At 38.9% G+C, this 27,752-nt stretch overlaps 2 protein-coding genes across 2 annotated transcripts; one reads left to right on the top strand and one right to left on the bottom strand.

The window, feature by feature from the left end:
* Positions 1–12,082: 12,082 nt before the first annotated feature.
* LOC137291309 (uncharacterized) lies at positions 12,083–16,003 on the bottom strand. The gene is made up of 3 exons (XM_067822611.1): positions 15,481–16,003; positions 14,755–14,828; positions 12,083–12,801 (listed from the first exon to the last, which is right to left on the bottom strand). The coding sequence occupies exons 1-3, from the start codon at positions 15,867–15,869 to the stop codon at positions 12,548–12,550; spliced, it is 717 nt and encodes a 238-aa protein (XP_067678712.1). The 5' UTR covers positions 15,870–16,003; the 3' UTR covers positions 12,083–12,547.
* Positions 16,004–16,121: 118 nt separating this feature from the next.
* LOC137291308 (3-oxo-5-alpha-steroid 4-dehydrogenase 1-like) lies at positions 16,122–27,352 on the top strand. The gene is made up of 10 exons (XM_067822610.1): positions 16,122–16,196; positions 19,151–19,294; positions 19,591–19,674; positions 20,002–20,081; positions 21,074–21,127; positions 21,624–21,716; positions 22,103–22,212; positions 22,807–22,897; positions 23,557–23,646; positions 24,205–27,352. The coding sequence occupies exons 1-10, from the start codon at positions 16,182–16,184 to the stop codon at positions 24,266–24,268; spliced, it is 825 nt and encodes a 274-aa protein (XP_067678711.1). The 5' UTR covers positions 16,122–16,181; the 3' UTR covers positions 24,269–27,352.
* The last annotated feature ends 400 nt before the right edge of the window (positions 27,353–27,752 follow it).

The following is a 27,752-nucleotide window of genomic DNA, read 5'->3' as shown; positions in this document are numbered from 1 at the left end:
CGCAAATATATAATTATATTGTGTAAAAGTCATTCGCTTATGAATATAGAGATGTTATTTACTGTCATAGTTTTTGTTGTAAAGATATCGTAGGCTCTGTATTTCCTTTAAAGTGTGGGCATGGTCACAATTGGAATTCCCCCTCTTTTTATATGCATATGTATTACTGTTTCATCTACATTGCTGATGTGATAAACTCAAGAAGTTGCTATCCATAAACTTTGTCCTGTATTGCATTGCTGATGTTGTTTCACTCTGATTTACATACATATGGTGTTGTCGATCTCACAATGCATAGCTATTGTTACTCCATACTGGGTACATTCGTCCGCTCATCAGCACATTCAGAGGGAACGAGGGAGGTGCATGGGGGTGGCTTTTGGATGAGAGAGTCAGTTGGCTGAGGAGGGAGTTTTACAGGGGGTCAGGATGGCTTGATTACCTACTGGGTATACATTCCGATAAAGATGAGATTTACCGGAACCGTATACCTGGATATTATCGAGGATGGGGGTTAGTTAGTTAGTTAGTTAGTTAGTTAGTTAGTTAGTTAGTTAGTTAATTAGTTAGTTAGTTAGTTAGTTAGTTAGTTAGTTAGTTAGTTAGTTAGTTGTGTACAGTACTCTAGGGGTTGTGACAGCACTTACAGAGTCTGGAACAGAGAGCACGGTGCAGTACTACAGCCCCTTAATACCGTCCCTGACCACGTGTTATCGTCTGATGATGATGATGATGATGATGATGATTATGATGACGATGATGACGACGACGATGATGATTACGTGACATCTCAACACTGACCGCTAATAATCGGCGTCTCTTGTGCCAGATAATCCAGTGATTACATCATGAGCAGCAAACTTCGTAATTGGAATTACGGGAGAAAGTGAGTTTAGTTTTACGCCGCTTATAGCAATACTTCAGATATATCAGCTGGAATGGTCTTCACAAACTGTACCCATATGGGGAATCGAATCCAGTTCTTTGGCGTAACAAGCGGTCGTTTTAAACACCAGCCTACCCCACCACCCCATAAACGTCATAAAGTGACCAGAAACAATCCAATACAACTCCAAAATTGTTTGATAATAAATCCAATTGCCACAGGAGAAGCTGGTTACCCAGTCTTCCCGGACCGTTTCATTATAGTGCCTGATACGAGGCGAGCCGCATACAGCACAGGAGGTGAAATGTCCTCCGTTAGGTAGGGGATCTCTGGGGTGGGGGAGTGCATACATTGGCTTTCACTAAAGCTGCAGAAACCGACATCTGAATCCGGCAGTGATTTAATGAAACATGCCAGCCAATTATCAGAAATAATTAATGCCAATCGATCGACTCGTCCGTCGATACAGATCAGCATCCGAAATCCAGCAGCTTTTGTGGTAATCAGCTGTTGCTTTCAAATTTGTGGCCGGCAATTAATAAGATTGTTAGGCAAACACAAAGTAATTTCCTGTTGCAGATCACAATTTTTCAGCATCCTTAACGTTCAGAGATAGGTTCAAGTCTTTCATTCGTTTGAAGGCCACGTCCTCATAAACAGAGAAAATACATGTGTCCTTATCAAATCAAACAGTTTGGTACGGAACTATACCTCTATAAACATGTTTACATACATATCTCGCAATCTCATATTGTTAAAACAGGTGCGTTCTAATTGTATACATATTCAGTCATAACAATACATTTCAGGCAGACAGATGACTCATGTGCTTTTAGAGTAATTAAACATTAAGGCAAAGTGATATAACTGATAATACATCCAATCATTAGAAAGATTATGTAAATTTGTTCTCGTCGCTATATGTCTCACGTCATGCCGATCTTAACTCAGTCACTGACAGGAGCGTAGGAACCGTTACAGAAAAAAAATGATTGTTGCTAAAAAAAAGTTGGGCAATAATATAAGCTTTGGAACCTATTCGGCTTTCACAAAGTAACTGACTTACTACGCGCCTGACATTTTAAAGAGTACCTACAGACATACCTAAACCAGTCTTTAACCATCGTCCTTTCAAGCTTTTATTCCTATTTGGTTATGTTCCTAAATTTGGTGGAGCTGTGAAGATCCCATCCTCGATGTCTCCAGGGTATTAGTTCCGATAAGTCTGCACTGTACCCTGGATGCATCTACGGCTCGATCCGAAAATTGTATTACCTCCCTTTGCTGGGTCGCATAATCAGGGTATAGTGGAGAGTTATCGGAACGTATACCCTGGAGATATCGAGGATGAGGAAGATCCGGGTTAGTACTGGTCTTCAGCTACCCATGCTTGTAGAAAGAGGCGACTAACGGGATCGGGTGGTCAGACTGCTGACTTGCAAGTGGTCAACACATGTCATCGTATTCCTATTTCGTAGATCGATGCCCATGTCGTTGATCATTGGATTGTCTGGCCCAGACTCCATTATTTACTGCCAGCATATACCTGGAATAGTGCGGCATTAAACAATAAACCAGCAAACCAAAATCCTATTTGGTGGTACTTTCCGCCGAGTCAGATGTAAACAGCTTCAGGCATTATCACGATATAATGAGTGCAAATATATTCTGTGTCATGCCAGAGTCAGGCAATGCCAGGGAAAATGCATGCTGGACATTTAATTCAGCGGAAAAATAATCCGAGCAAATGAATTCGTCAGTGGTCAAACTGATGAGTCGAAAATTCGAGTCCTATTTTAGTCTAATTCATTTCGGGCAATCTTCGAGGCGCGGATACCAGAATTAAGACCTTTAGACATGTTATACAAGATTGCCATGTATTTGGTCGGTCCAGCGATAAGAACATGGCAGGTGGTTCTAAATAACATAAACCCGTGGAATCATGGTGAGAACGAAATTCCAACTTAACAACCCTTTCTATATTCCACTAGATATACATGCACAGGTCTCTGAGGCAATAATCAAGAGATTAAAAGATAATTTCTAACAAACAATATAAATAACAGACTGGGGCCTTTAGACTCCGCTTACCCACATGCAATTACTATACATCCATGGGCTTAACATTCAGTACAGTCTTGGAGCAATGCTAGCGATTAGACAAATTTCAATATGCATTTACAATGTACACCATTGCACGTTTGCAACTATGTATCTGTGTAATTAGGTATTTTTACCTATACCGTGTTTATATTTGTAGTCTATCCAACATTACCACTGTTCTTTCGCTGTTCCTTAAGGCTGTGCAATAAATACCAGTATCTGATCTAATCGTAGCTATGATATCTGATAACAATTAATTCCCACATGTAAAAGCAAAAAAAAAAAAGGGAATCGTCATGTTGGCTGTTATTTGGGCCAAACAACGCAGTAGTCTGAGTCACAGTCCCTGAACTAGTCTGTCTTACAGTCCCTGAACTAGTCTGTCTCACAGTCACTGAACTAGTCTGTCTCACAGTCACTGAACTAGTCTTAGTCTGTCTCACAGTCACTGAACCACATTATTTTCCCTGCTTCCAAGCCCTCTCTGCAATGCTACAATCAAACAAGTCTCGATTTACCCAGGTTCAGAATCTCTGGTCTCCCTGGTGCTCCTTTTCAATTTAAATTTGTTAGTGTGTTATAATCAAAATGGTACATATTCAGATACTAAACATTAGTCTAACGGAGCAGCTATAGCATTCTTTTCATTATTGGTTTCAAGATGGTGGTTTTGAACGTTTGACACAGATCATCAATGTTCTCGAAATGGCTTTACCGGAAAACACAGCATGTGTGTTGGTGTTAGCTGGGAGGGATATGCTTGTCCATATGGTCCAGCACATGCTGTGTTAGTGAACCAAGCTGTTTTGACCACTGGCAATTATAGCGTATTTTCATATCTACCCGTCATTCGAGCTGGTGTCAATTTCAGCCACGTGTGCAGAACCGCGGAAGGCTGCACGTGCTGATGGCTCAGTCAAGATCCCATCGCTGAACGACCACCTAATCATCTTTCAAGAGGAATGTTCATATGTATGCGCAAATTACGTTCTATTATTCATGAAGCTGCTTTGACATTGTTTTAGAGTAAACAAGTAGATTTGTTCTAGACCTAGCCAAGACATAGGGAAACACTAAGCTTTCATGATGTCAGTCTTGGACATACAGAGCGTCGTTCACCATTGAAAACTTGCTCCATGTTCTATATGGTGGGAGCATTTAGGGCCAGGTATTGACACGAACATCACATTGCCCTTACGTGCGACTAATAATGAAAGATGGAGATAAAAAGAACACACCTGCATTGCATATAGTGACAAATATAAATGAACACCCATGCATGTTTTCTTTCTTTATTCCATCTTGATATAACATTCTAATCGAAACCTTTCTACTCATCTTAAACCTAAATAGAGGGTTCATTCTATGTAACATATTTTAAAAAATAAAATATCAATTATAAAGATATTCTGATCTATTTAAATGAAATCTAAACAGCGTTAATAGTCTGATTGATATCTTCATAGCTTCGAGTGAAGGAGTTTGGTTAAAACTCACCCTGAATGTTTTATGTCATCATACAATAGAGAATACGTTAACTTAAGCTGTTCATGGAGGTGTCAATTTGGTCACACCCAAGAGGATGGAATTGTGCCGTCTAACATAGGAGTGAGTATAGTTTTACGCCGCTTTTAGCAGTATTCCCGCAATATCAGGGCAAGGGACTCCAGAAATGGTCTTCACACAGTGCACCCATGTGTGGAATCGACCCCGCGTCCCCAACGTGACGACCGAACGTATTAACCACTAGGCGACCCCCACAGCCCACTTAGCCTTGGTACATTGAACACTGTGAATCCTGGATTGGAACCCACGATCTTAAAAGTCTTGTCCTCAAGGGTCGTGACGCTACAGGTGCTGCTGTTACATGACAGTTGTCACAGTTTTACAGAAACCTCGTCAGATATTTGGAGAGTACGAGCACTGGAAGATTCATCAGATTTAATCGGGGGAAACTGTGGAAGATGTGTTTCAAGGTCCGAACCACCCACTCTTGAAATGTTGAAATTTAGTAAGTACCATGCATCAGCGTATACGCATTGCAAAATGACAGTGATAGTGAGTGAGTTGAGTTTTACGCCGCAATCAGCAATATTCCAGCTTTATGGTGGCGGTCTGTAAATAATCGAGTCTGGATCAGATAATCCAGTGATCAACAGCAAGAGCATCGATCTGCGCAACTGGGAACCGATGACGTGTCAATCAAGTCAGCTGCCACCCGATTCCGTTAGTCGCTTCCTAAGACATGTATAGTCACCTTTTCTGGCAAGCATGAGTTGCTGAAGGCCCGTTCTACACCTTGAAGTTCACGGGTCACACATAGTATAAAGTAAGATTTGTCTCTTTGTACAAACCCTGAAACAAACATATCCGAAAACTCACAAGTCAACAATTTCTCCATTTCTTAAAAATATATAAAATATATTTGTTAAACTTATACATTAACAGTAATTGAACAAAAAGAAATTCTTAAAATAATTTCATTTGAGAAATTAAATGTTAGAGCACTTTATGTCTGTGTCGACCGCATTTCGATCAGTGGGTTTCCCCGTGGGCGCAATCCTGAAACAGTTTGTCGTGTCTGTGAAAACTATCACCAGTGTATCCCAATTATTCCGGTTTGTCCTTGTGAATCATCGAAATATTTTCTTAAGATAGCATTAAAGAAGGATCGGGTCGGTGATCCTGCATTGACCCCAATCGCCCCGTGATGTCTGGTATGCTGACCTTCAAGTGACCTTGGAACCCCCGGTGTCATCAGGACTTTGGCGTGCCGTGATGTCTTCCTACTTATTCAGAAATAAACGTTAGCCATAATATAATCAGGTACCTTGTGTCTGACTGAATGATTCTTTTATGACACTTTTGTTAAACCTCTACTTGAACACTATGGGGAAAGGGTGACAAACGAGAACACTTCAGACATGTACGTAACTTTATTTCTATGTGTTTGTAACTTCTGTGTTCATATTTGAAGTTTATAGAATATTTCTACTATTTCTTGATGGAATGCTATGCAATAAATATCTCATCTTATCATGTTTTATCATAGAAAATGTCAAAAACACTCTCCATCCTTTCTCAGAGTCAAATTTGAAATGGCTACCTTGAACCTTTAGGTCAGATAATTTTAGAGACATACTTGCTAGGATCGTATACTCATTATTTGAGTTTTACAGATATTAAGGTGAGATCTTACAAATGCAATGAATCGAGACAAGCAGGAGCATGTTTAGAAGTAGAAAAGATTATCACATGCAAGGTGCATCTCAGAGAAATTCATACATTTTTGTATTGAATGTGAATATGCATAAATTCCACTGGGAGGTCTGTTTTGTTTTTAAACATATTTTATTCGAAAATGAAATGGATTGGATACAAATTATCCAGCTTAGGAACGCCCTCGCCTGAGAGGTCTCTTGAGTCTTGTGAAACAATATTGAATGTTTGTCTTTGAAATAAATAAAATCACTTAAAGGGACTCACCATAATCAGCTGTCTATAATAGAACATATGTCATATTTGGGATTTCACTTTCTTAGTAAAGTACAAATACTAGTGCTTTTTTCGGTTGAGTCCCATCCGGGATTCGAACCCGCACCCTCAGAGTCAGGCACCTAATCGCCAGCACACAAAGTCAGCCGCCTAGCCTGCGGGCTAACTTAAACACACAGGCTAGGCGGCTGACTTTGTGTGCTGGCGATTAGGTGCCTGACTCTGAGGGTGCGGGTTCGAATCCCGGATGGGACTCAACCGAAAAAAAGTACTAAAATTTGTACTTTACTAAGAAAGTGAAATCCCAAATATGACATATGTTGCATTTGACCACTTTCTAAATGGCATCGTGTAATCATGTCTATAATAGACTTAATGTCGTAGCGCCTCCTTCTGCTTTTTGTGTGATTAACACAGCTGGATGGATGTTTGACTTTATAGGTGCATGTCATTTCATTCCAGTTAGGTAGATTGATGTTCGTTATGTCAACCACTGGATTGTGAAGACTGAGTTTGATTATTTTCAGACCGATGTCTTAATTGATTAACATAAGTGCTGTGTTAAACAACAGAAGTAATTACTAAGGACTGAATTTGGTTATACGTCGCTTTTAGCAATATTCCAGCAATATCACGGAGGGGGACACCACAAATGGGCTCCACATATTGCACCCATGTGGGAAATCGAACCTGGGTCTTCGGTGTGACGAGTGAACGCTTAACCACTGGGCTATCCCACAGCCCCTGCTCATGTATGAAATATGCAATCATCCGTGATAAATGTAAATATACATATTATCCCTGTGTGTCCGTCAGTGACTACACGCACGTTACACTACATTTAACATTAGCAAGTATGTTACTAACTTACAGGAGCGGTGGAGTAGCCTAGTGGTTCGCTCGTCACGCCGAAAACCCGGGTTCGATTCCCTATATGGGTACACTGTGTGAAGATCATTTCTGATGTCCGACGCCGCGATATTGGTGGAATATTGCCCAAAGCGGCGGAAAACCATGCTCACTCACATACTTACATTTGCAAATAGGTTCACCCAAACAGACATTTCACGAACACACTAATACTCGTTAACCGGACCAGCCATACGAAGAATTAAATTATACACATGTAACTTTACCTGTACGTTTAGGCACCATTTAAAGTATCCAACTGTTTGACGGGATTCGACAAGGTTTACATATTTGCGGGAGACATTTCTCGTGGTGCGTGAGGGTCAGTTAATCAAAAAGCCTGATATGCTTGAATTATGAAGGGCAAACTTGATTAATATTTTTTTTCGCAAAGGTTATCGTGTATCGCATATTTCTTTCCTGAATACATGATTTGGGATCATACACGGTGCAACCTACTTCTGGTGGAAGAGAAGGCCGTTGAATGTTTCACGTGGTGTATATGGAACACGAGCCATTCATTATGGCAAAATCGATTCCGACCATCGATGCACCTTTGATATTAACATTCTTGACGGCTGTAATCGGGTCGTGATTGCAGATCGAAGTTCATGTCATGTAAAGTCGGTGTGTGTTTAAGTTAACACGTACGACCCGCCCTTGTACGGAAGTGTGGCTTATATAATTTCCGTCGTTTTCTCGTAACAATGACGTAAATGCCACGGACACGTTCGTGGCGAGCGCGAGAGAGTCCCGGTCAATAGGTTAAAATATTGCACTCCATTGCGTGTGGTGAACTTGTTGACGACGATTCAGCCAGTAGGTGCATTTTTTTCTGAATACAGAATGAATCTGAACTGTGATTGTTTCTAGGTACGTATTCATAATTAACATTTCCAGTGCTGGTGACTAGGGCAGAGATTCTTACAAGTATAAATGATCACTGACGTATTTTCACTATATTTGCATTCTACAATCGAACGCTTCATGTTTCCAATATCTACTCCTCGCCGCCGTGTAGACAGAGATTTTATCTTCACCTCGATCAAAACTGAATAAACTCGCTACAAAGCGCACACTAACCATTTTACGCGTGCGGTTGGTTTTCATCAAACGAGTGAAACGCACGTAAAATATTTAGCATTTCCCTCAAAAACAATCAGTCATGCGAACAAACATGGGCCTTTTCGGGCCCAATGTCGCCCTAAATCCTTACTGCTAGACACATATTAGATGATCCTGCGCACTAAACGCATTTGTGACAAGAAAGGCGGTACCACAAGGACTTGTATCGCTTAGAAAGAGCGCTCGAAAGACATATACGTGTATAGACCCTACCCTAGTACATATATACACATATATGTCTTTCGAGCGCTGTTTCTAAGCGATACAAGTCCCTGTGGGCGGTACAACGAATTGGGCGAGTACACTTGGCTGCTACAGGTAGCTTGACAATTATGCACGTGCAATACATGCTAACCGTGACATGAAATCAACACCGCTACTGATTAACACCTGTCTCGCTACTGTGTAACACCAGTCGCGCTACTGTTTTACACCTGTCTCAATACTGTTAAACAGATTTCAGTTGTAGTAAAAATGTCCAAGTTAGGAAAACATGGGCAAATAGTTCATTCTCAGGCAAGGGAGATAGCATACAATGTTATCATGTATATGGACAAATATTGTGCAACCAAAGCAGATTCTCTTTTATAAAGTAGCCTTGCTACTGGACTCTCAACGGCAACTTTAAAGCGCATTAAGGTAGAAGGTGGTAGGAGTGCGAGTGGACCTACATTTATCAGTCCCACCAAGTTGCGCAAACCCAAAACTTGCAGCTACAAACTTGATGATTTCGACCGGTGTGCAGTCCGTCAATTTGTACAAAGTTTATATGGCGTAAAACAAACACACACAACAATTTTGTTTCAAAAAACCCATAAAATGTCATTTGCTTCGTGAAATGGATCGGTGGTCCTTAACATATTTGCTCAGTATATTGTGTTGATTCAATTCGTTGGGATTGTACCTGTTCCCAAATCGAGAGTGTTATAACAATTCATGCGTGAAACGCACGGGGAAAATGAACTTCTCGATATTTATCAGATAACCTGTCTCTCTCTTGTTTCAAGTGGATCGTTCTGTGGGGCGTTCCCAAGTATGCAAATTGGGGTCATTTGTCAGGTCGTGGATCATCTTTATGTGTTTACCAGTACTTTCTAACCTAACTGGGGGTCGACTGGCGATTTTTGGGGACAGAACGGCAACCTAGGTGTCAATCTTAGTTAGCCCACAACGTAATTTTTCGGGTTTCATCGAATATATTATACCCGGAAAGTCGACTACTACTCGTCTGTTTGTGGCATGTTTACTTTTGTATCTGTTCATGACAGATAAATATTTTCCACGTGTTAAGTACAAGATATGATATTTATTGCATAGCATTCTGTCGAGAAATAGTAGCAATATTCTATAGATTATAAATATGAACGTTAAAGTAGTCACAAACATATAGAAATATAGATACATAAATGACGTTCATTACAACATTGTATCACATGCAATATAATTACATGGAAGCAATATGAGACAATACACCGAGATCATTTAAAACTCTAAATATCATGACATATTTTAGCAATAGTTTCTGGATTTCTGTTTGAAAAGAAATTGTTGAAAATTGTTCTTTCCTTGAATGTGTAGCAAAGTTTTGATCGTGAAAAAGCATTGTTTGTAGAAGTGAGTCCTTTCCTTTCCGATACTTGGTACAAGATATGATATAGTGTTGTTAATCTTCAAAGACATTGCATGTTTCACAGGGACGATGTTCTGGTGGGGCTGCAGGTTTTGTATGTCTTCCAGTTTCGATTATGATTACTTAACTGTAGTTATAAAAAATGTGACCTGTGAGCATTGCTTTCACAATTTTTACAATTCTCATGATTTCTGGATGACGTGACCAATCTGTAGGTTCTTAATTTGTTATTTGATGTGGGAGAATCACTTAATGAAAGCTTGAACTGTCTTCGCATTTGGACTTGAGTTTATTCATGGTAGGTACATTAAATTTAGTCGTGTTCATTATTTCAAAACTTTGAGCCTATATTGCGATTACGGCCTATATTGCGACTACAGAGACTGATGATTGTTTCTAAGGCATCTTTAAGTATTATATTTGTTGTGCTATCAATATGAATCTTATAATTAATTATGTTTTTAAAATGATTGGTACTTGTGTGTGTGTGTTGGGGGGGGGGGGGGGGGGGGGGGGGAGGAGGCATGGTGGGCGAGCTGGCTAGGGAGCTAGTGATCAAGGCTAGTGATCCAGCGAGGTTTCGGTTTCGGGATCGAGGGTGTAAAAACCGTGGAGTCAACTTTGTGTGAAGACTCAGTGTTGTCACAACCCCTAGTGTACAGTACACAACCCTGTGCACTTAAAAGAACCCACGAATCCGTTGGTATGTGGCCAGATAGTGGCCACATGAACACGTGCATACACCCAGTTGCGGGGGCAGCAATGTGCAGTAAACTTGGACAAAGTGCTGTGACTATGTGTCCACCAAGCTGTCAATTCGGTACCTCGTTAGGATGAGAGCCACAATAAACTAGGTGGGCCTAGTGGCATCAAGAGTTGTATACTCCCCAGGGAGTTGAGATCGACATCCAGTGATGGAGGGATAAATACCAGCGCCTTGACCATGCACTAGTGCGTGGATATGTGCGCTATATAAATATCCTGTATCATATACTAATAATGGGTACATACCTAGTTCAACACGACAGGCCCAGTTATGTGTTATGTGTGTATGTGTAACAGAACGACACACTTTAACTATGAGAACTTGAGTTGTTAGTGTTTGTGTTGGTACCAGCTCCTAGCGCTACTTACTTCATATTTAGATATATAACAAGGATTAGTTAAATTACACTTTGCATTAAATTTCGGATGAAGTTCACTAGTATGTCGTTTGTGTTTCATGCAAATACAATATGTAGTGTTTTTTCGAAGTAAGCATATACTTGTGTGGTTAATGGGATTAAAAAAACTGACCCTTGCAACTTTGGGCTGCAGTGCAGTTGTATTTCTTCATAACATGACTCATACAGAACGGAAATTGATTGTCTGGTGAATCTTGGAGGAATTCCATGGCTATATTTCCTGGTCTCCCGCCTTCGCAGATTGTGTTTGATATCACATGATTACAACCAGTGCCCAAGAAAAATAACATACATCCGTTTCAAAGCCAATTTTACCAAGTATCCTGGTACCTAACATGCCTTAACATGAAATCGACCCCATGTGTAAATATTCCACAGTCACAAAGACGGTCTGAATATCAGATCCCTGTTAGTGATCCTGTAGGTACAAAGATAACTACCCTAGTGGTGGATCAGTCTGAGGGTAACATGGGCTTGTTTGTGTAAGAAGTCATGGGGAGGTCGGTAGTCTAGTGGTTAAAGTGTTTGCTTGTCACACTGATATCTTGTGTTCTATTCCCACATTGGTACAAGGTGTGAAGCCCATCTCTGACGTTGCAGTGTGATATAGCTGGAATACTGCTAAATGCAGTGTAAACAGACTGACTGTTTTTCTAATAAACCTGTAATAATGCTGACAGGGACACAAACCCTACTCAATTACAGGTACTCATTGTCATGGAAACTAGAACAGAAACAAGAGAACACTTATCGCTCAGTATTATTTATTTTGCAAAGGGGAAAAATCAAAAGGTGCATATGATATTCACTTCTGTTTATCAGCTTAAATATAAGTAAACAGGTGAATGGCTTACTGCGTACATGCTTAAGACAGAAATATCACTATCAAACATCATGTAAGTTCAATTCTATCAAAATTATCTGAAGAATAAATCGAAATAGTATGAGTATTCATGTGCTACCATTACACAATGTAATTTGGATAAACAATTTCATTCTCTTGAATATGTATCATACGTATATACGTAACAAATGCACTACTTCAGGAAAAGTAACAAAACATGTCTTCTGATATCTGTTTCTTTATTAAAGATAAACTAAAACAATCAAATTGAGGTACATTATGAGCCGATATTTTATTCCCCTTCTGTCAGTCATAAAAACACATCTCTCAGTCATACATTCACATCATCCGTCACCTCATCTGTGACGTCGTCAGCTCTCCCATGGTTTGGTTTTCCTGTCCATGGTGGATGGTGAAGGATCTGCATTTGTGGGCTTCACGTCTACAGTCTTGAGGCCTGGAATAGTCTTCCCACTCTGGATAAAGTCAATCACTTCACTGAACTTCAGTGTTCCGGATTGAGCCGCAGTTTCTGTTTCTGAGTCTTCGGTGGTGGCAGCAGGGCTCCAGGAGTTGTCTCCCTTGACGTCCACCTGCCCTGCCGGCGATGTTGTCACGCCTCCCTCTTGATAAAATTAATAAAATCCAGTTTGAAAATAAACCTCTAAACGCATCCGACCCCAGCATGCTCAGAGAAAAGAATTCTGTGGAAAATATTTAAAAGAAATACCAACCTTGAGAGCATATGTTTTGCCAGATGAATGACACGATTCTTGTCAGATTATAGATCTATATCCAGACAGAGACCATATAATAGATATTATATGGTCTCTGATCCAGACCAAAGTTTATAAAATGAAACAATCTGACACGGCAAATAGTTGTGAACCAAAGGTCAAAGGGTGTCAAGGAGCATTGTTCTCTCCTACACCTTGACATGATTTGCGGGTCTTGCAACATAACTTAACAGTTTCAAGCTAACATCTTGTATGATATCTCAAGCATTATCAATGGATGTGTTGATATTTCAAACTATGTGCCTTAGCTTGGCATTTCGTGTAAAAATATTTCCAATTCTGTTCATAATTTGACTTTTATGGCTATTGTTTTGTAAATTTTGAGAATTTGGGTTATTAATAATTCAAATTGGGAATATTCCCTGTTATTTCCAGCAGACTTGGCACTTAATGACTTATTATCAACAGTTCCAGAATTTCAAAGCACTCTTCGCTAGCACTAAGATAGTCGTAAGTGACATACATTAACATAAATTTATGACTATCTTAGCACTAAGAGAGCTTTGAAAATCTAAGCCCTGGTCTAGATAGATACCTGTTATATGATAACAGCCATGTCTATACTACACCTGCTCATCATGTCAAGTGAATCCTGCTCAAGTTCACCCAGTCACCAATGGCGTTGGGAATTGTTTGAATTTTCATGATCGATCATTGGATTATCAAAACAATCATAAAGTTAACGTTTAAGTTCCAGGTAAACATTTTTATAAAAGAGGAAGTGATACTATGCAAGACCATTACCAGACTTGGCATTGGCTGTCATTGGTCACATGGAGTCTTGTGAGCTGATCAGGGATCTCCTTGTCATGTGCTTATATGGTTGAATATGGTATGAAATACTGATTTACATGACCTGAGACGGATTAACATCTCATGATACAAGTATTGAAATCGTCTAATTCACATTGAAAACAGTGTCAATACTTACTGGCTTATATTACTGAAAAATGTAGGCACATATTAACCGATCATTATTGATAACAGATATTAATTACCATGATCAATTCCTTGATTACTATTTACTACCATTCGATCATTGATGAAATTTATTATATTGGAACACAACTAGTCACCAACTGAACAGATAAAGTTCTAAAAAATAATTATTTGTTCTTTAAACATGTAAGAATGACAACAAATAATTAGTAGTTTTCTGATTTTGAGTCATAGTCAGGTGTAGCGATTCTCCATTGTAACTGCAACATGAGAGTGATACTAATATCTTTCCTGTTTCAGGCACCTTGACCATTTAGAAAGCTCTAAAGAAATGTGCAAAATAAACAGGCTTAGTTAAAACTAACACTGGCAGTAGTATCCCTCTGCAAGAAATGTGTTATATGCTTGAAAAATATGGAACGCCATTAAAGTTTGGGGTGCTTACAAGAACTATACTATACAGTGTGTGAAACAGCCACCGGCCTGCTAGCTTGTGACTAGTAAAAATCCAGTCAGGCCAGTAACATTCTACATTCACTGGTCGGTGAAAATCTATGGGGTCATTTTGTAAATATATCATTCTCTCCAACTTGTAAATTTATAGCACACGCTTAAATCATGCCAGATTATGCCCTGATAAAAATGTTCATCAAATTGGAAGCTAAATGATGAAACCTGTGTCTACATTAAAATTTTGGGCTAGTGAATTATTTTGTGGGCTACTAACTTTCAGGTATAGCTAGCCTTACTGGCAAGAAAGAAAATGTTTCTATACTGTCACTTACTGAAGCAGGTACTAAATATGGTAAATATAATCTTTTAAGGTAGTGAGTTTACCCAACCTGTTTTTCCATTCATTTTTAGGTGGTTTTCCTTCCACTTCATATATTCATCAATGTCGACAGCTTCAATGTGCCTGTAAGAAGATAATGCAGGAAAACTATCATTTTTAGTAACATACCTTATTTACACTATTACACTTTAACCCCATTTCAGTACTGATACTGAAAACAATCTCTCAAAGTGAGTGCCTAAGTGACAGCACACAAATTTGCCTTCTAACCCACTCAGCCACCATAGCTGTCAGAAAAATACAGGTCTCACGGCTGGTAGTCCACCATCCTCTCATTGCACATGCACATGTGTATCCTAATCTGTTTGTTAATATATGCAGTGTCCGTATGCCAGAATATGATCTGGTCGTCATGCTGGAGACCTGGGTTGGATTCCCCACATGGGTACATTGTGTGATGCCCATTTCTGGTGTCCCACACTGTGATATTGCTGGAATATTGCTAAAGAAGCGTAACACCCAACTCACTCACTTCCTTATCATTAGAACATTACTGACTAATTTCAGATGGAAAATTCTGGAAGCAGAGGTAAGCATCACTGATCATGCTGATTCTTTTGCCAACATATATTTTCGTTAATTGATTCAATTAATTGTATCAATTAACATGTGTATTCACATGTCCACATATGCCTTTGGGACATCATATTCAAATAAGAAACGCTTCTGTATATCACATGGATTCATTAGCAATAATAACATCATATCATCTTACTTGGAATAATAGAAAAGTTTGGCCTTAAGGTAGTGTTTGTCTCGCTCACTAGGTGGCACAACATCTGCCAGTTTATTCCATCCAGACTGAAAGTGATCGTCATTATCAAATTTATAGCCTTCGAATTTTAGATATCTAAACATCCTCTCAAGGTCCCTAACGTCGTCTTTCTTTGATTCTTTGGTAGCGTCGGGGTATACATCTTTGGTTGAAGAATGAAAGCCTGAATTTGAACCAGAGGCCTGGGTTGTTGGGCCATCACCTGCTCCGCAAGTGCTTGAAGTTGCAGTCGCTAGATTTACAGATTTTCTAAAATTCCGACTAATTTCAGTTTCGTTTGTCTGATCAGGCAATCCGTCTTCAACTGGTGATGAATATGCGCTCGCCATCTTGTGTACATCTGAGCTGGATAAGTTTTCTATCACTGTAAATTACGGTGAGAAAAAGCTAACGATCACCATTCTCAGAGGGATACATCCAAAGTTCACTTTCGAACCCGGAAGTGACCTTTTTCCGTGACAATGACGTTTAACCAATAGCAACAGCGCTCTTAAAGGCACTGGTAATGTGAACCAATCAAATGAATTGTAAAGGGTTTGCGAACTCACACGTGCGTTTGTTTTTGTTTACACCGGAACTAAGGTCATCCTCACTTCCTGCCCCTAGGTGATCAAGGTCTAGGCTGATGATCAAAAGAAGAGATGGTGTTATTCGAGGTGAATATATAGTTTTCCAGTGTGATCTTCAAATATTTGACATGACTAGCTTGTAAAATAAATCTCGTTAAAGCGTACTGAAACCACCAGGTGACCAATTGCAGCCGAGAGCCTGGATGGACCTCGCGGGGCTGCTGATACACGAGACAGATGATGCCCCCCATCTGTTTTGACATGTTTACTGTCGACCCGGTTTAAGGCTTGTGATTAAAAACAGTCTTCAGCATTAAACCCTTATATGGACCATGCGTGTCAGGGTTAGAGTTGGTCTTCAGCATCCCTCGCTGAGAGCCGCGATGCATTCCTATAATTTATACACAGTCGTAAAGGACAGCATTGCCCTGCTCTCAGCTACACAACCTACAGCACACAATCATGCACAGCTTGTCACAAGAGATTAGCAGGATCTGTTGATCAGGCTCGCACACTTGGTTGACACTTGTCATAGTGTCAAATTTGCGGACATCGATGCTAGTGCTGTTGATCCCTGGATTGTTGGTCCATACTCGATTACTTACAGACCACCGCCAAATAGATGGAATATTGCTGAGTGCAGCTTTAAAGGGGCACTGATGCGGAGCAATTTCCGTGGACTGGTGTAAACTTTTGTTATTGTTTTTCTCCCGTGAGTACCCGGATGATATCCCAGAATTCGTGACTTGTTCGTGACCTCTGCTGCGCAGTCCGTAAGCACAATTGATAGTTTAATTATAGACAGATCAACTTAGGTGAAGTCATTTTTACTTCATAACAAATGTATTATGAAAACAAATGAAACACTTTGAAGGTTAATCATCTGCCAGTGATAGAAATGGTAAAAAACTATTAGGACGGAAAAATAACGAAGCCAATGTACGTCTCTGTATTTTGTCTCATAACCCTAATAGTTTATTGTCATATTTGTATGATTCTGAAAATTAATAAAAGAACACACGATCTGCTTATACTTATAGTAAATTTCTAACATCACAGCAACATTTATACATTGTATAGATTGCCAATGTGGATCCTATTTCACACACATACGCGATCTAGTGTGTGTTTTCTGTCATACAGATTCTGCTGAATGCTACAACAAGTAAATTAAAACAAAATGCAAATAATGAATGTAAAACAGACTAATTTTATAGCAACAATGTCAGGCTACTACCTTGTTCAGGAATGTATCCATCAATATCCACGTAAAAGAAATCATATTCCATTTATCTGCAGCTGGTAAATAATCCTGCTCTATGTCGCGTGTCTTACAACTGTCTAGTTTGCGAAAAAGTAACACATCGTTTCACGTGTTTCGTTGGTGAAAACCAGATAAACCTCTCATTGGTCTCCCAAGATAGCACACCTGGCCAACTAATTGTATGATGTCCACTATTCTAAGTAATTTAGTTAACCAATAATGAGCAATCAATCAATCAACGCAAGGATGTTTCTTAATTCTTTGAAGGGAGGATGTTGTTTTTGCACTCACTCTTTACGACAGGGTGTAGTCATCTACACACACTGCCTTTTGACAAATCCGCTAGAAGATAAAAGTAATTAATCAATCAGTGTGTTATCGGTTAATCCTTTGATCGATGTTTGTTTTTGTAACTCAGCTGATAAACCCTCTTGCATCACTTACATGCACATATTACATAACATACAATACATTTGCCATTACAGACCTTAATTTATAATGTTGAGTATTTACTCCAGACAGGAGAAATGCCAAATGGCAAAATTTGTTGAGTAACCGAAGTGGTGTCACTACTAATTATACCTGTTATAAATTCATTAATTGACCATCCAGAGAATGATCACAAATAACACGTGTAGGTTTACACCATCAAACGCGAGTTACAGCAAGGAAGATGTAATCTCTGTGTCGCATGCAGCCTGAAAACACTTATGGGCCGAAACTGTTTTGAGGATATCAACGGAATTTCGTTACTTAAGGAATACACACAGGCATTTGCTGTGTACTTGGGTAAATAGGTGAAATAAGGGTTTTTTTTACGTAAGAAAATTTTCAGATTTCTCTACCAAAGGCAAAGTCATCGTTATTTGTTTACGAATTCAAATAAATCAACTCTGTGTTTTTATTATCATAAATAATAAACCATTGTAGCTACCATAGCTACCAAAATTTACGTATGATATTTGCTATCACAGCTGAACCAACACTCGAAACTACCTATTTATATAAAGCTTTGCAATCTTCCGTACTGAAACAAATTGCTTGCTACGTGCCTGTAGACATCATATTTTCATGTAACATGATTAAATATCGAGGTTAAAAACACAGAAATAGGATCAAATTGGATGAGTAACTATACCATCCAAGCATCTGAAAAGAACTACACTGCTGGGATATTTGGTTACGATCAGACAAGGGATACCATGGATATGTTTAAACAAATGGCATATGATGGGCATCCGGCCTCCTGACTGTTTAGGTGAAGAAATTCTGCTAATATGGACAGGAGCCCAGTTCCTTAGTCCGTCACGGTCGAAGGAGTGGGCGCTGACCAATTTGAGGTTTTGTTTCATAATTCGACCGTTGGCGAGAAACATTATTCGCTCCGCATCAGTGCCCCTTTAAACAAGCAGATGATGTCTAAAATTAAATAAGTAAACCGGATGTGTTGCCATTGTGAAGTGGATGTGTTTCAGCTCTGAACTAAACATATTTTACACAAAAAGTCATTCAATTTTCAATAACATGTAAAATAATGAGGAGCCAAGAATCATTCTTCATTTCTTGAACTGTAGTAATCAAGTTGTGTGATATTTTGTAGACTTGCATAGTATGTAATAGAACTATTTTGCATAATCGTAAACATGATGAAAGTAAATTCATGTAACACATTGAGATAAAATAATTTTTATTTATCATAGAAATGAGTCATAAAGGTGTGTCTAGTGCTTATGCTATTGGGTGTTGTAGCATCAATGATCCAGCATGTGTGTTGCAGTTAAAACCATGGGCATTCTATGAGGAAGGCAGCACCAGATTCTGGGTCCACTATGGCCTGGTTATCTTAGGGGGCGTGTTGGCAGCCATCACAGCATGTGTCCAGTGTTGTAAACCTGCGCCATATGGCCGACATGAAGTCGAGGTGAGTCCAATAGTAACAGGTCATTTTGTGTCACATAGCATCTCACTAACAATTACAATAATCAGAACCAGTAAGCACAAAACTGCCAGGCCTCCAATAACTGTTGAAAAACTAAGCTCGGGTGCTCATTAGTGGAAATATGGTGGGCCTCCTATTGCTGAAGTTTCAGATTCAAGTGCACCCCTCTGCCATCTTGAATACATCCAGGATGAACTGCTTGGTTGATCATTTTTTTTTTCTGTTGGTCAACATGTGCGTATCAAGGTACATACTGTGTACCAATACATATATTTCAGAATGGAGGATGGGGTCCCAAGATTCCTCAGCGTCTCAGTCACATGATTTCTGATGCATTGCCTGGTGTTGTGATGTTCTTGTTGGTGAGTGTGTGTACTCTTAGGCGGATCCAGAGGGAGAGTGCAGGGTTGTGTACACCCTCCCTTTTTATTCTGAAACTTTATTAACTGACCATTAAAACTTGGGTGAAAATGAAGTGTATATCCCACATTTTCTCAACAGTGTGCACCCCTCCTTTCTCAAAAAGCTGTATCTGCCCCTGTGTGTACTGTTACTGCCGCATCTTCCATCAGCAGCCATGTTTGTGTTTATGAATTAGCATCTGGTATAATGATCCGTGGTATGCCACTATTGAGAATCTTCTTATGATCATATTATGATCATATGATCAACATTAGTTTGTATTGCAGGTGTTCTTCTTGTATGGATCTGTGAGGTTCTACCAAAACTATGTGTTCCTGGTGCTATTCCTGCTTCACTACATCCACAGGTAGACCAGTACAAATATGAACAATGAGTTGTGGGCATGGAACCATGAAATATTATATATAAAATATTAAGTTTATATACATTTTATTTCCTTTTGGCATAAGCTTGCTTCAACAAACGTGTTATAAACCATCCAAAATACTTCTCAAGTACAATTAAATTATCCATAAAGAACCATAGAATTTCCCATGGTTAGAATTTCTTTAGAATGTAATAGATAACAGCACTCTATCAAAGTAATTCAAAACCCGAAAGTATGCTCAGTGCCATGGCTGACTTCACTTGTTGAAAATGAGCAATGATCTCAGTTCATCCACAACTAGAAATCAACCTCTGACTCATGTTCCAAGGGGTTTTAACTGCAAGTGCTTAAAGAATCAGCCTTCGTTTGAAAAATGTCTATTGCTTTCTAGATCAATGGTTTTTTTTAGCATTGAAATTCAGAACAAATAATCACAGATTACCCACTGAAGTTGGCCTTTGACTGAGGATGCCCTACAAAGACTGCTGTGATTGTATTTGTGTTGGAGATGAATGTCTGCTCATATGTGAGGTTCTTCTCTAACAGTGATAGAAATTTGTAATTATACAGTATCCTAAGTTTCGAAAGTTTTGCTTGTTTAAGAAAATTATGACCACTGATTATGTAAGAGATCAAAGAGCCCTGTCTCAGCAAAATGCATCAGTATCCTTGCATCCTATTTTCTTTGCTCATGTAAAATCTTGCCATTTTGTACATATTGAAAATTGTATATAATTGTATCTCATGTACCACTGTGGATATTATTTTTGAGAAATATATGAGTGGTGTTGAGAGTTAGTGGTGGTGGTGGTTACATACAAGTAGAGTTTGAAATAGCTGTCCTCCTGCTAGTTTTCAGGGAGGGGCAGTAATATTGTTTAAAAACCTTACCACCCGTTTGTGTAAGTGTCAAGCTGGTTTATGTGATTAGATATGGAAGACGTGCTAAATGAATCTCTGTTTTGTTCCAGGGGCATCATTCATCCCTTGGTGATGAGATACAGAAGCCCCATGGTGTATATAGGGTAAGGGCTGCTGGTGTAGCAGAATCTGGACAGGAGATGGCCACCATTTTGATTTCGTTATCATTTCCGAAAATGGGTTGTTTTGATGCCATAGTGAAAATATGGATATATTCTTTTGCAAAATTGCTGCAAATGTTCTTTTTAGAACAATATGTCAACAAGTTTTAGATTGAGCAAAAAGACGAAGCAATTCTGCTTTCTGTCAGATGATATTAAATATTAATCCCCCAGACAATGCGTATCTGCTCAGACTGTCCATACTATCTGACTAGCAAGATTTACATAATATTTATTCAGCAGAGGAAATCTTATGTCTTTTGGTTTTCACATTTTTATACTGCCTTCCTTGAAAGTGTTGAACACTTGGACATTTGAATACACCATATAATTATGATGCAACAGGTTTCAGTTTTCAAATCTGAAGTTACAAATCATTTGTCACATGTCAATCAGAGAAGCAAGACTTGAATTCAGGGGAGACAACTCTTTTTTTCAGAATATCTATTGGTGGATTTTTACCCAACTGCATTTTTCACTTCATCAATGCTGATTTTATAAGCTCAGCCACTTATGCAGATCATTATTACTAGTAAGTACACACCATGTGTCTCAAGATTAGTGTAAGAGTTTCAACTCTAACCACGTAGTGGTGGTGCAAACTGAAAGTAAAGTGATCATATGACAAGTACACTTTACATTGAGTGATTGAACAACTGTCAGTGTTGGAAATGTGTATTCTATAATTTTATCTTCTTCATTTCACTGTATGTTTATGCTGATATAGATGTAAAAAATGACATTTCTCTATGACAGGTTTTTGTTCTCTCGTCACGCGGAGGACCCTGGTTTGATTCCCCACATGGGCACAATGAAGCCCATTTCTGGTGTACCTTGCCTTGATATAGCTGGAATATTGCTAAAAGTGATGTAAAGCCCAACTCACTCAGGGTTTGATTCATTTATTCTTGCTTTCAGTGATCCCCGGTTCATATTGGGCATTATTTTGTACATTATTGGCTTCGTCATAAACAGATGGGCAGACTGGAGACTCCGCTCCCTGCGGAACACCAAAGGAGTAGTTGATGGTATATTTTCTGATGCTATTTACCTGGCCATTATTTCCAGAATTTAACTTTGAGAGGCTGTGATTGTAGAACTGAAATCTTGCTAATTGGGACAGTACATAAATATACAGAAATGAGTGTGTGTAAACCTAGTATTCCTGTATATATTTACACAGCTATCACCAGAACAGGACTTGTTGTGACAAATAAGAAGTGTTAAGACACACAAAAGGTTTCATTAGTGGAAACATTCATGTTTGCAGGACTGTTGACCTATTGAACTTGTGAGGTCTGGTTCTTTAAAAACCAATGCTTGTTAGAAGAGGCAACTGATACCATCATGAGATTGGGTGGTAGGATTTGTGGTATCCTCAATGCATAGGTCATTGCTCTTGATGTCAATCACTGGATTGTGTTGTCCACATTGAATTATTTATAGACTGCTGGCCAATGCGTGGAATATTGTTGAGTGTGGTGTTGAACAACAAACAAATGGTTATATTTTGTCTAATATTGCGGAGTGTTGTGTTCAACAACAAACAAATGTTCGTACTTGTCTAATATCGATGAGAGTGGTGTTAAACAACAAACAAATGTTGACATATTGTATTACAGGAGGGACTGATTACAACATTCCATATGGAGGACTGTTTGAGCTGGTCAGCTGCCCCAACTACTTTGGGGAACTGGTGGAGTGGACAGGCTGGTGAGGATGTCTTACACTTACAATTCTTACTCTATAAAGGGACTGGGTGTTTGTTGTTTATGAACAAATGAAGAGGACAAGATGAGTAGGGTGCTTGAATTCATCACAGCTGTGCCATGGTGGTAATAAAAAACATGAAAATTATTTAGGGATATCTCATGGGGTAGGGTTGTCATGAAAACTAGTGTTCAGCACACTATGAAACAGTCCCAAGAATAATTACTCCACCCATTATACCCATAAATAATGACGGCTCGCTAAACATTAGCTCCAAAAAGCAACCATTTATGTTTTTTTAAACCAATTTGTATTTGAACTGTACGTTTGGAGTTATGATCAGCAAAGACTTGTGAACTCCATTCAAACCATTATGGTGTATATCTGCATAATCTCAAACAAAATAATAATTATTCTGTTATATATATATGTACAGATTATCATGATTAAATAAGAAATCTGACAAGTTCTTTTTGTGATGTATTTCTAAGAATTTAGAGATGTTTTAGCATATATGGCATTGTAGATATTTTTGATTTTTGATTATAGTTATTTTTATGTGACCATTTATTATGGATTAAAAAAAGTTAATAATACTGATATTATTTTTCAATTAACCTCATCATGATGAAAAAATGTACCTTTTATAATTTCTCATGTAGGTGTATAGCAACATGGTCTCTTGCTGGACTGGTGTGGCTGCTGTTCTGTGCTGCAACATTTATCCCACGGTCCAGGCATAACCATCTTTGGTCAGTGCACTTATTTTCTCTGTTTTTGTGCATTCTACATATTGTTGGCCACAAGTTCAAAATAGGTTTCTCATCTGTAAAATGCAGCAATACAAATACTGTACCTTGCATTTTTTCTTCCTCTTCATAAACATACCTGTCTCTTATGAAGTCACAGCCAATGTGACAACAGGTTGATCTTCCCTCGAGGTACTCTTAAGCACTCTGAAGAGAGTAACTAGACAGAGTTTTTCACAAATATTTTGAACTTGATAATGTATTTAGATAGAATAGGTATTATCAACATGTTTCTTAGAAACAATATCTTGTCGCGTCAAATAAATCTGAGAACAGTCTGTGGTTGTATTATCAGCTGTCACTGTTGTATTGATGTGCCAGCCTGTCACTCATTAGATGGGATGGTGGGATAGCCTAGTGGAGGTTCGATTCCCCATATGGGTACAATGTGTGAAGCCATTTTTGGTTTTACCTCCTGTGACATTGGACAGTTCAGAAATACACACTGTAATAAAATATGCAATGTGGATTATTTTTAATATGACATTCTCCTTCTGACAGGTACAAGCAGCAGTTCGAGCTCTACCCTCCTGGCAGGAAGGCGTTAATACCATTCTTGTTCTGAAGAGTGTGGTGGAGGGAACTGCTGCATACAAACTAAAGGAATGGCCTTGACTTGTTTTAAAGGTCACCTTGACCTTACTATGACCACATGACAGCTTGACCTACTATATGGGTCAGATTGATCTTTGCCTTGGGTCACCTTGACCTGGTCTATTTGTCATACGCTTGTTAAAGATTTACACCTTGACATTGAAGTGTATTTACTTTTGTTAAGGTCACCATAATGTTATGGGTTGTATCATGTCCTGTGTGCTTTACTATCATCTAGGGTCATCAGCCACGTCTGCCTCACAGGTCATGCATGTGAACCAATGTAATGTCAAGAGGGTCACCTAGACCTGCTATGTTTGTCACCTTGTCTGTCAAGATGTCAAGAAGAGGAATGTTGTGATGTCATCAAAGGTCTTTCTTTCACATCCACACGAAGGGGACTACCTATCATACTCCAGTTTCTATGAAAGAAAAAGCAAAATTTGTTTGATTATTCCAGTATTAAGCATGGATCATGTTGCAGCTTGTAACAGGATATGTGTTATGAAATTTGGGAACTGAAAACGAACAACTACACTCATATATTTTAGGGGAGTAAGTCAGAACACCCCTCCAGCAAGTATGTATGAAAAGTCCATATAAACATGGTGCCAGGTTGCAGTGTGTGACCTCACTGACTGTATGTCATGCCAAAGCATGTGTGTTGTTTTCTCTAGCACAGGACCTGTGGTGTGCACAGGCTGATGCACAGGCTGACTGTTGCATCTCTCAACATTTTATGGTGAGTTTAGCTGGCTCTTAATTTTTGTTCCCCAAATTTTTGTTCCCCAACAGATTTGTCCCTATGTATACCATTCTTTGCAGTATTTCATAATATCCTAGAGTGTGAGTTTCGCATCTGAGAGTTTATGATAGACAGTGTTATGAAAAATTGCCAATGACATTTGTATTTCATAACAGTGTTAAACAAAACTGAGGTATACATTTTCTGTTTTGCAAGTTTTGTGGTGCTGTTTCCAGATGAAAGGCATGTCATCTTAACCCAGCTGGTGGACAGATGCTCATGATGTAAATCCCTGGATCATACTGTTGAGATTTGTTTATTCAGACCACCATAATATAGCTGGATTGTGGCTGTGTGTGTAGCCTGTCTCACCAAGGAAGCTGGAAAAAAAGGTTTATATCTGTTTCAGGACACTATACCAGTGATATTCTGAATCTCAGATATGCTAATACTCACAAATTCCATCGTTGCATTGGTGGTTCATCATTTAGCTGACTGCATGTTGTGGAATCCATTCAAAGGTCTCTATGCAAAGGTCTTTATATGGTATCAGGAACAAAGATCTGACTTTATGAGGTTGTTTCAAACAATTCTATATTTCATTCTGAGCGTTGGGGTCTCCTAGTTGTTGATACGTTCAGGGTTCGATACCCCAACATGAGTAAACTGTGTGAAGCCTATTTCTGGTGTCCTCCGCTGTGATACTGCTGGAATATTGCTAAAATGGCGTAAAAGAAAACTCACTCAGTATTTTTTTATGCATGTTGAATTTACAGACCAATTCATGAAGTCTTAACACAAACCAAGTCAGTATATGTGAGGCTGTTACTGAACGATAATCTTTACATCTATTTGTGAATTTGGACCAGATTTATTGTTTGTACACATCTAATCTCATCTAAGTCAGATCTTATAGATTGAGTCTGCTTTTTCTCCCTGTGTGTCAAGGACAGATCACTAGAAGGTCACAACAGGTGAACTCTGAAAGACCTTTTACTCTGCCAGTTGTAATGAAAGATGTATAGATTCATGGATTCACCTTTCTAAATTTTTTTTCTTCACCACCTCATAAATTTTGATTCCAACCGAAGAAAACCCACCTGGGAAAGATATGTTCCATTTTTGCGTTTATTACAGGGAATCCAGAAACTACATGAAACCCTCAAAATTTCTGTGTTGAGATAAACAACATTCCTTCAGTAATTATCTCTAATGTGACATGCATATGGTTATGAAGTACGTTATCCCACAGCTTTTGTAACATAGAATTAAATAATTAATTGTGACCTTTCTGTTATATACAGATATTATAGCACCTAAATCGTATGTGTGCTATATTTATTGAGCAATCTTGTTTTCACACATGCTGTTCCAAAATAACTCACAATTACATGTATGAACATTTGTGATATATGCTGCCTGTTAGGCGCGAGAAGGTTAGTGATTACATGACTGATACCATCTGATACCCATTTTCTGCTGGGTGAACAGAGGCAACTTTGAACAAACTCACTTGCCTAAAGTGAGACCACATGTGTTCTGTGCTTCGTTGTGGGACAGGACTGAAATCCCAGAAACTCTCAGGAATCAAGCTGCCAAACATGGTCACCCATCCAAGGCCTGTTTGAGCTCAATGGTGCTTAACTTCAACTGATTCGTGACCTGAGCTTTGTGCACAGGACCACACGCCACCACTGACAATATGAAGGTTTTGGGTACACTTTAGGGCTTTCAGTTCTAGGCCCTGTTCCTTGAAGCGATCCTAGCACTATGATCACATTGAGGAATGGGGCGATCATAGCACTAAAATCACAATGAGGAACGGGGCAATGTTCATGATATTCAGTCATTTATGGGTGATAATTCACAATATGTTCCCTAGGCAGCAAAGCAGATATACTCTTAGTTAGTTATTAAGCGTGAAACTTCAAGTAACAAATGATACTTGAAGGTGTAAACTAAGCTGATGATCAAGGAACACCTCGTAACTCCATATATTCAAAATGTCATTTAGGTGACCCATGGAGAAGGAATGTTATTGCTTTATGCTTCAATGCTGGCACACATCTTGAACTTGATACTGTTTAGACATAATATATATATATATATTTTGTTATATTTTCTACATTCCATTTTTTGTGACCAGATTACAGTTGTGATACTGGATTATTGACTGGTTCTGAGATTTATCAGTTACCATTGCCTAATGTGCTACTATACATGACTGTATAATATGCAATATACATCTATTTCATGTAGAAATAGCAGCATCTTCCTTTCGATTGATAAAATTTGACGTCTTGGGGTAAACATTGTTTCAGTGTTTGTTTTTTCGTATTATTTCAAATAGAGTGTCCAGGATCATAACAGGGATTAAACATATTTCTTCTTTCAAGATGCAAATAAACTATTCGTAATTTGACTGTGGGAAAACATACTGACGAGCTCATAACAAAAGGTGGGACAAAGGGTATCAATATAATAGTAACCAAACCTACAACTACACCAGGCCGGCTCTGACCAAGAAAGCGTGAAAAACTTGATATAAACATTGTTAAGTTCTGGTTGGGTTTCCATGACCCTCAATATCTCCTGGGTATGTGTTCTGATAAGTCTATACTTACCCTGGATGCATCCACGACTTGGCCTGATAATTTAATTACCTCCCTTGGGTGGCTCCACATTCTCACAGTAGCCTATTGGCTAAGCT

This window comes from Haliotis asinina, chromosome 7 (genome assembly GCF_037392515.1).
Source record: "Haliotis asinina isolate JCU_RB_2024 chromosome 7, JCU_Hal_asi_v2, whole genome shotgun sequence".
NCBI classification, from domain to species: Eukaryota; Metazoa; Mollusca; class Gastropoda; order Lepetellida; family Haliotidae; genus Haliotis; species Haliotis asinina.
The sequence above is the reverse complement of the archived record's forward strand: the minus strand, read 5'-3'. Positions and strand labels throughout refer to the sequence as shown.

Coding starts and splice junctions, on each gene's coding strand:
- LOC137291309 (XM_067822611.1), bottom strand. CDS start 15,869: ATGGCGAGCGCATATTCATCACCAGTTGAAGACGGATTGCCTGATCAG. Junction 14,829..15,480: donor AAACTTTTCTATTATTCCAA/GTAAGATGATAT, acceptor ATCTTCTTACAG/GCACATTGAAGCTGTCGACA. Junction 12,802..14,754: donor AAAAATGAATGGAAAAACAG/GTTGGGTAAACT, acceptor AATTTTATCAAG/AGGGAGGCGTGACAACATCG.
- LOC137291308 (XM_067822610.1), top strand. Junction 19,295..19,590: donor ATGGCCGACATGAAGTCGAG/GTGAGTCCAATA, acceptor CATATATTTCAG/AATGGAGGATGGGGTCCCAA. Junction 20,082..21,073: donor CTGCTTCACTACATCCACAG/GTAGACCAGTAC, acceptor GTTTTGTTCCAG/GGGCATCATTCATCCCTTGG.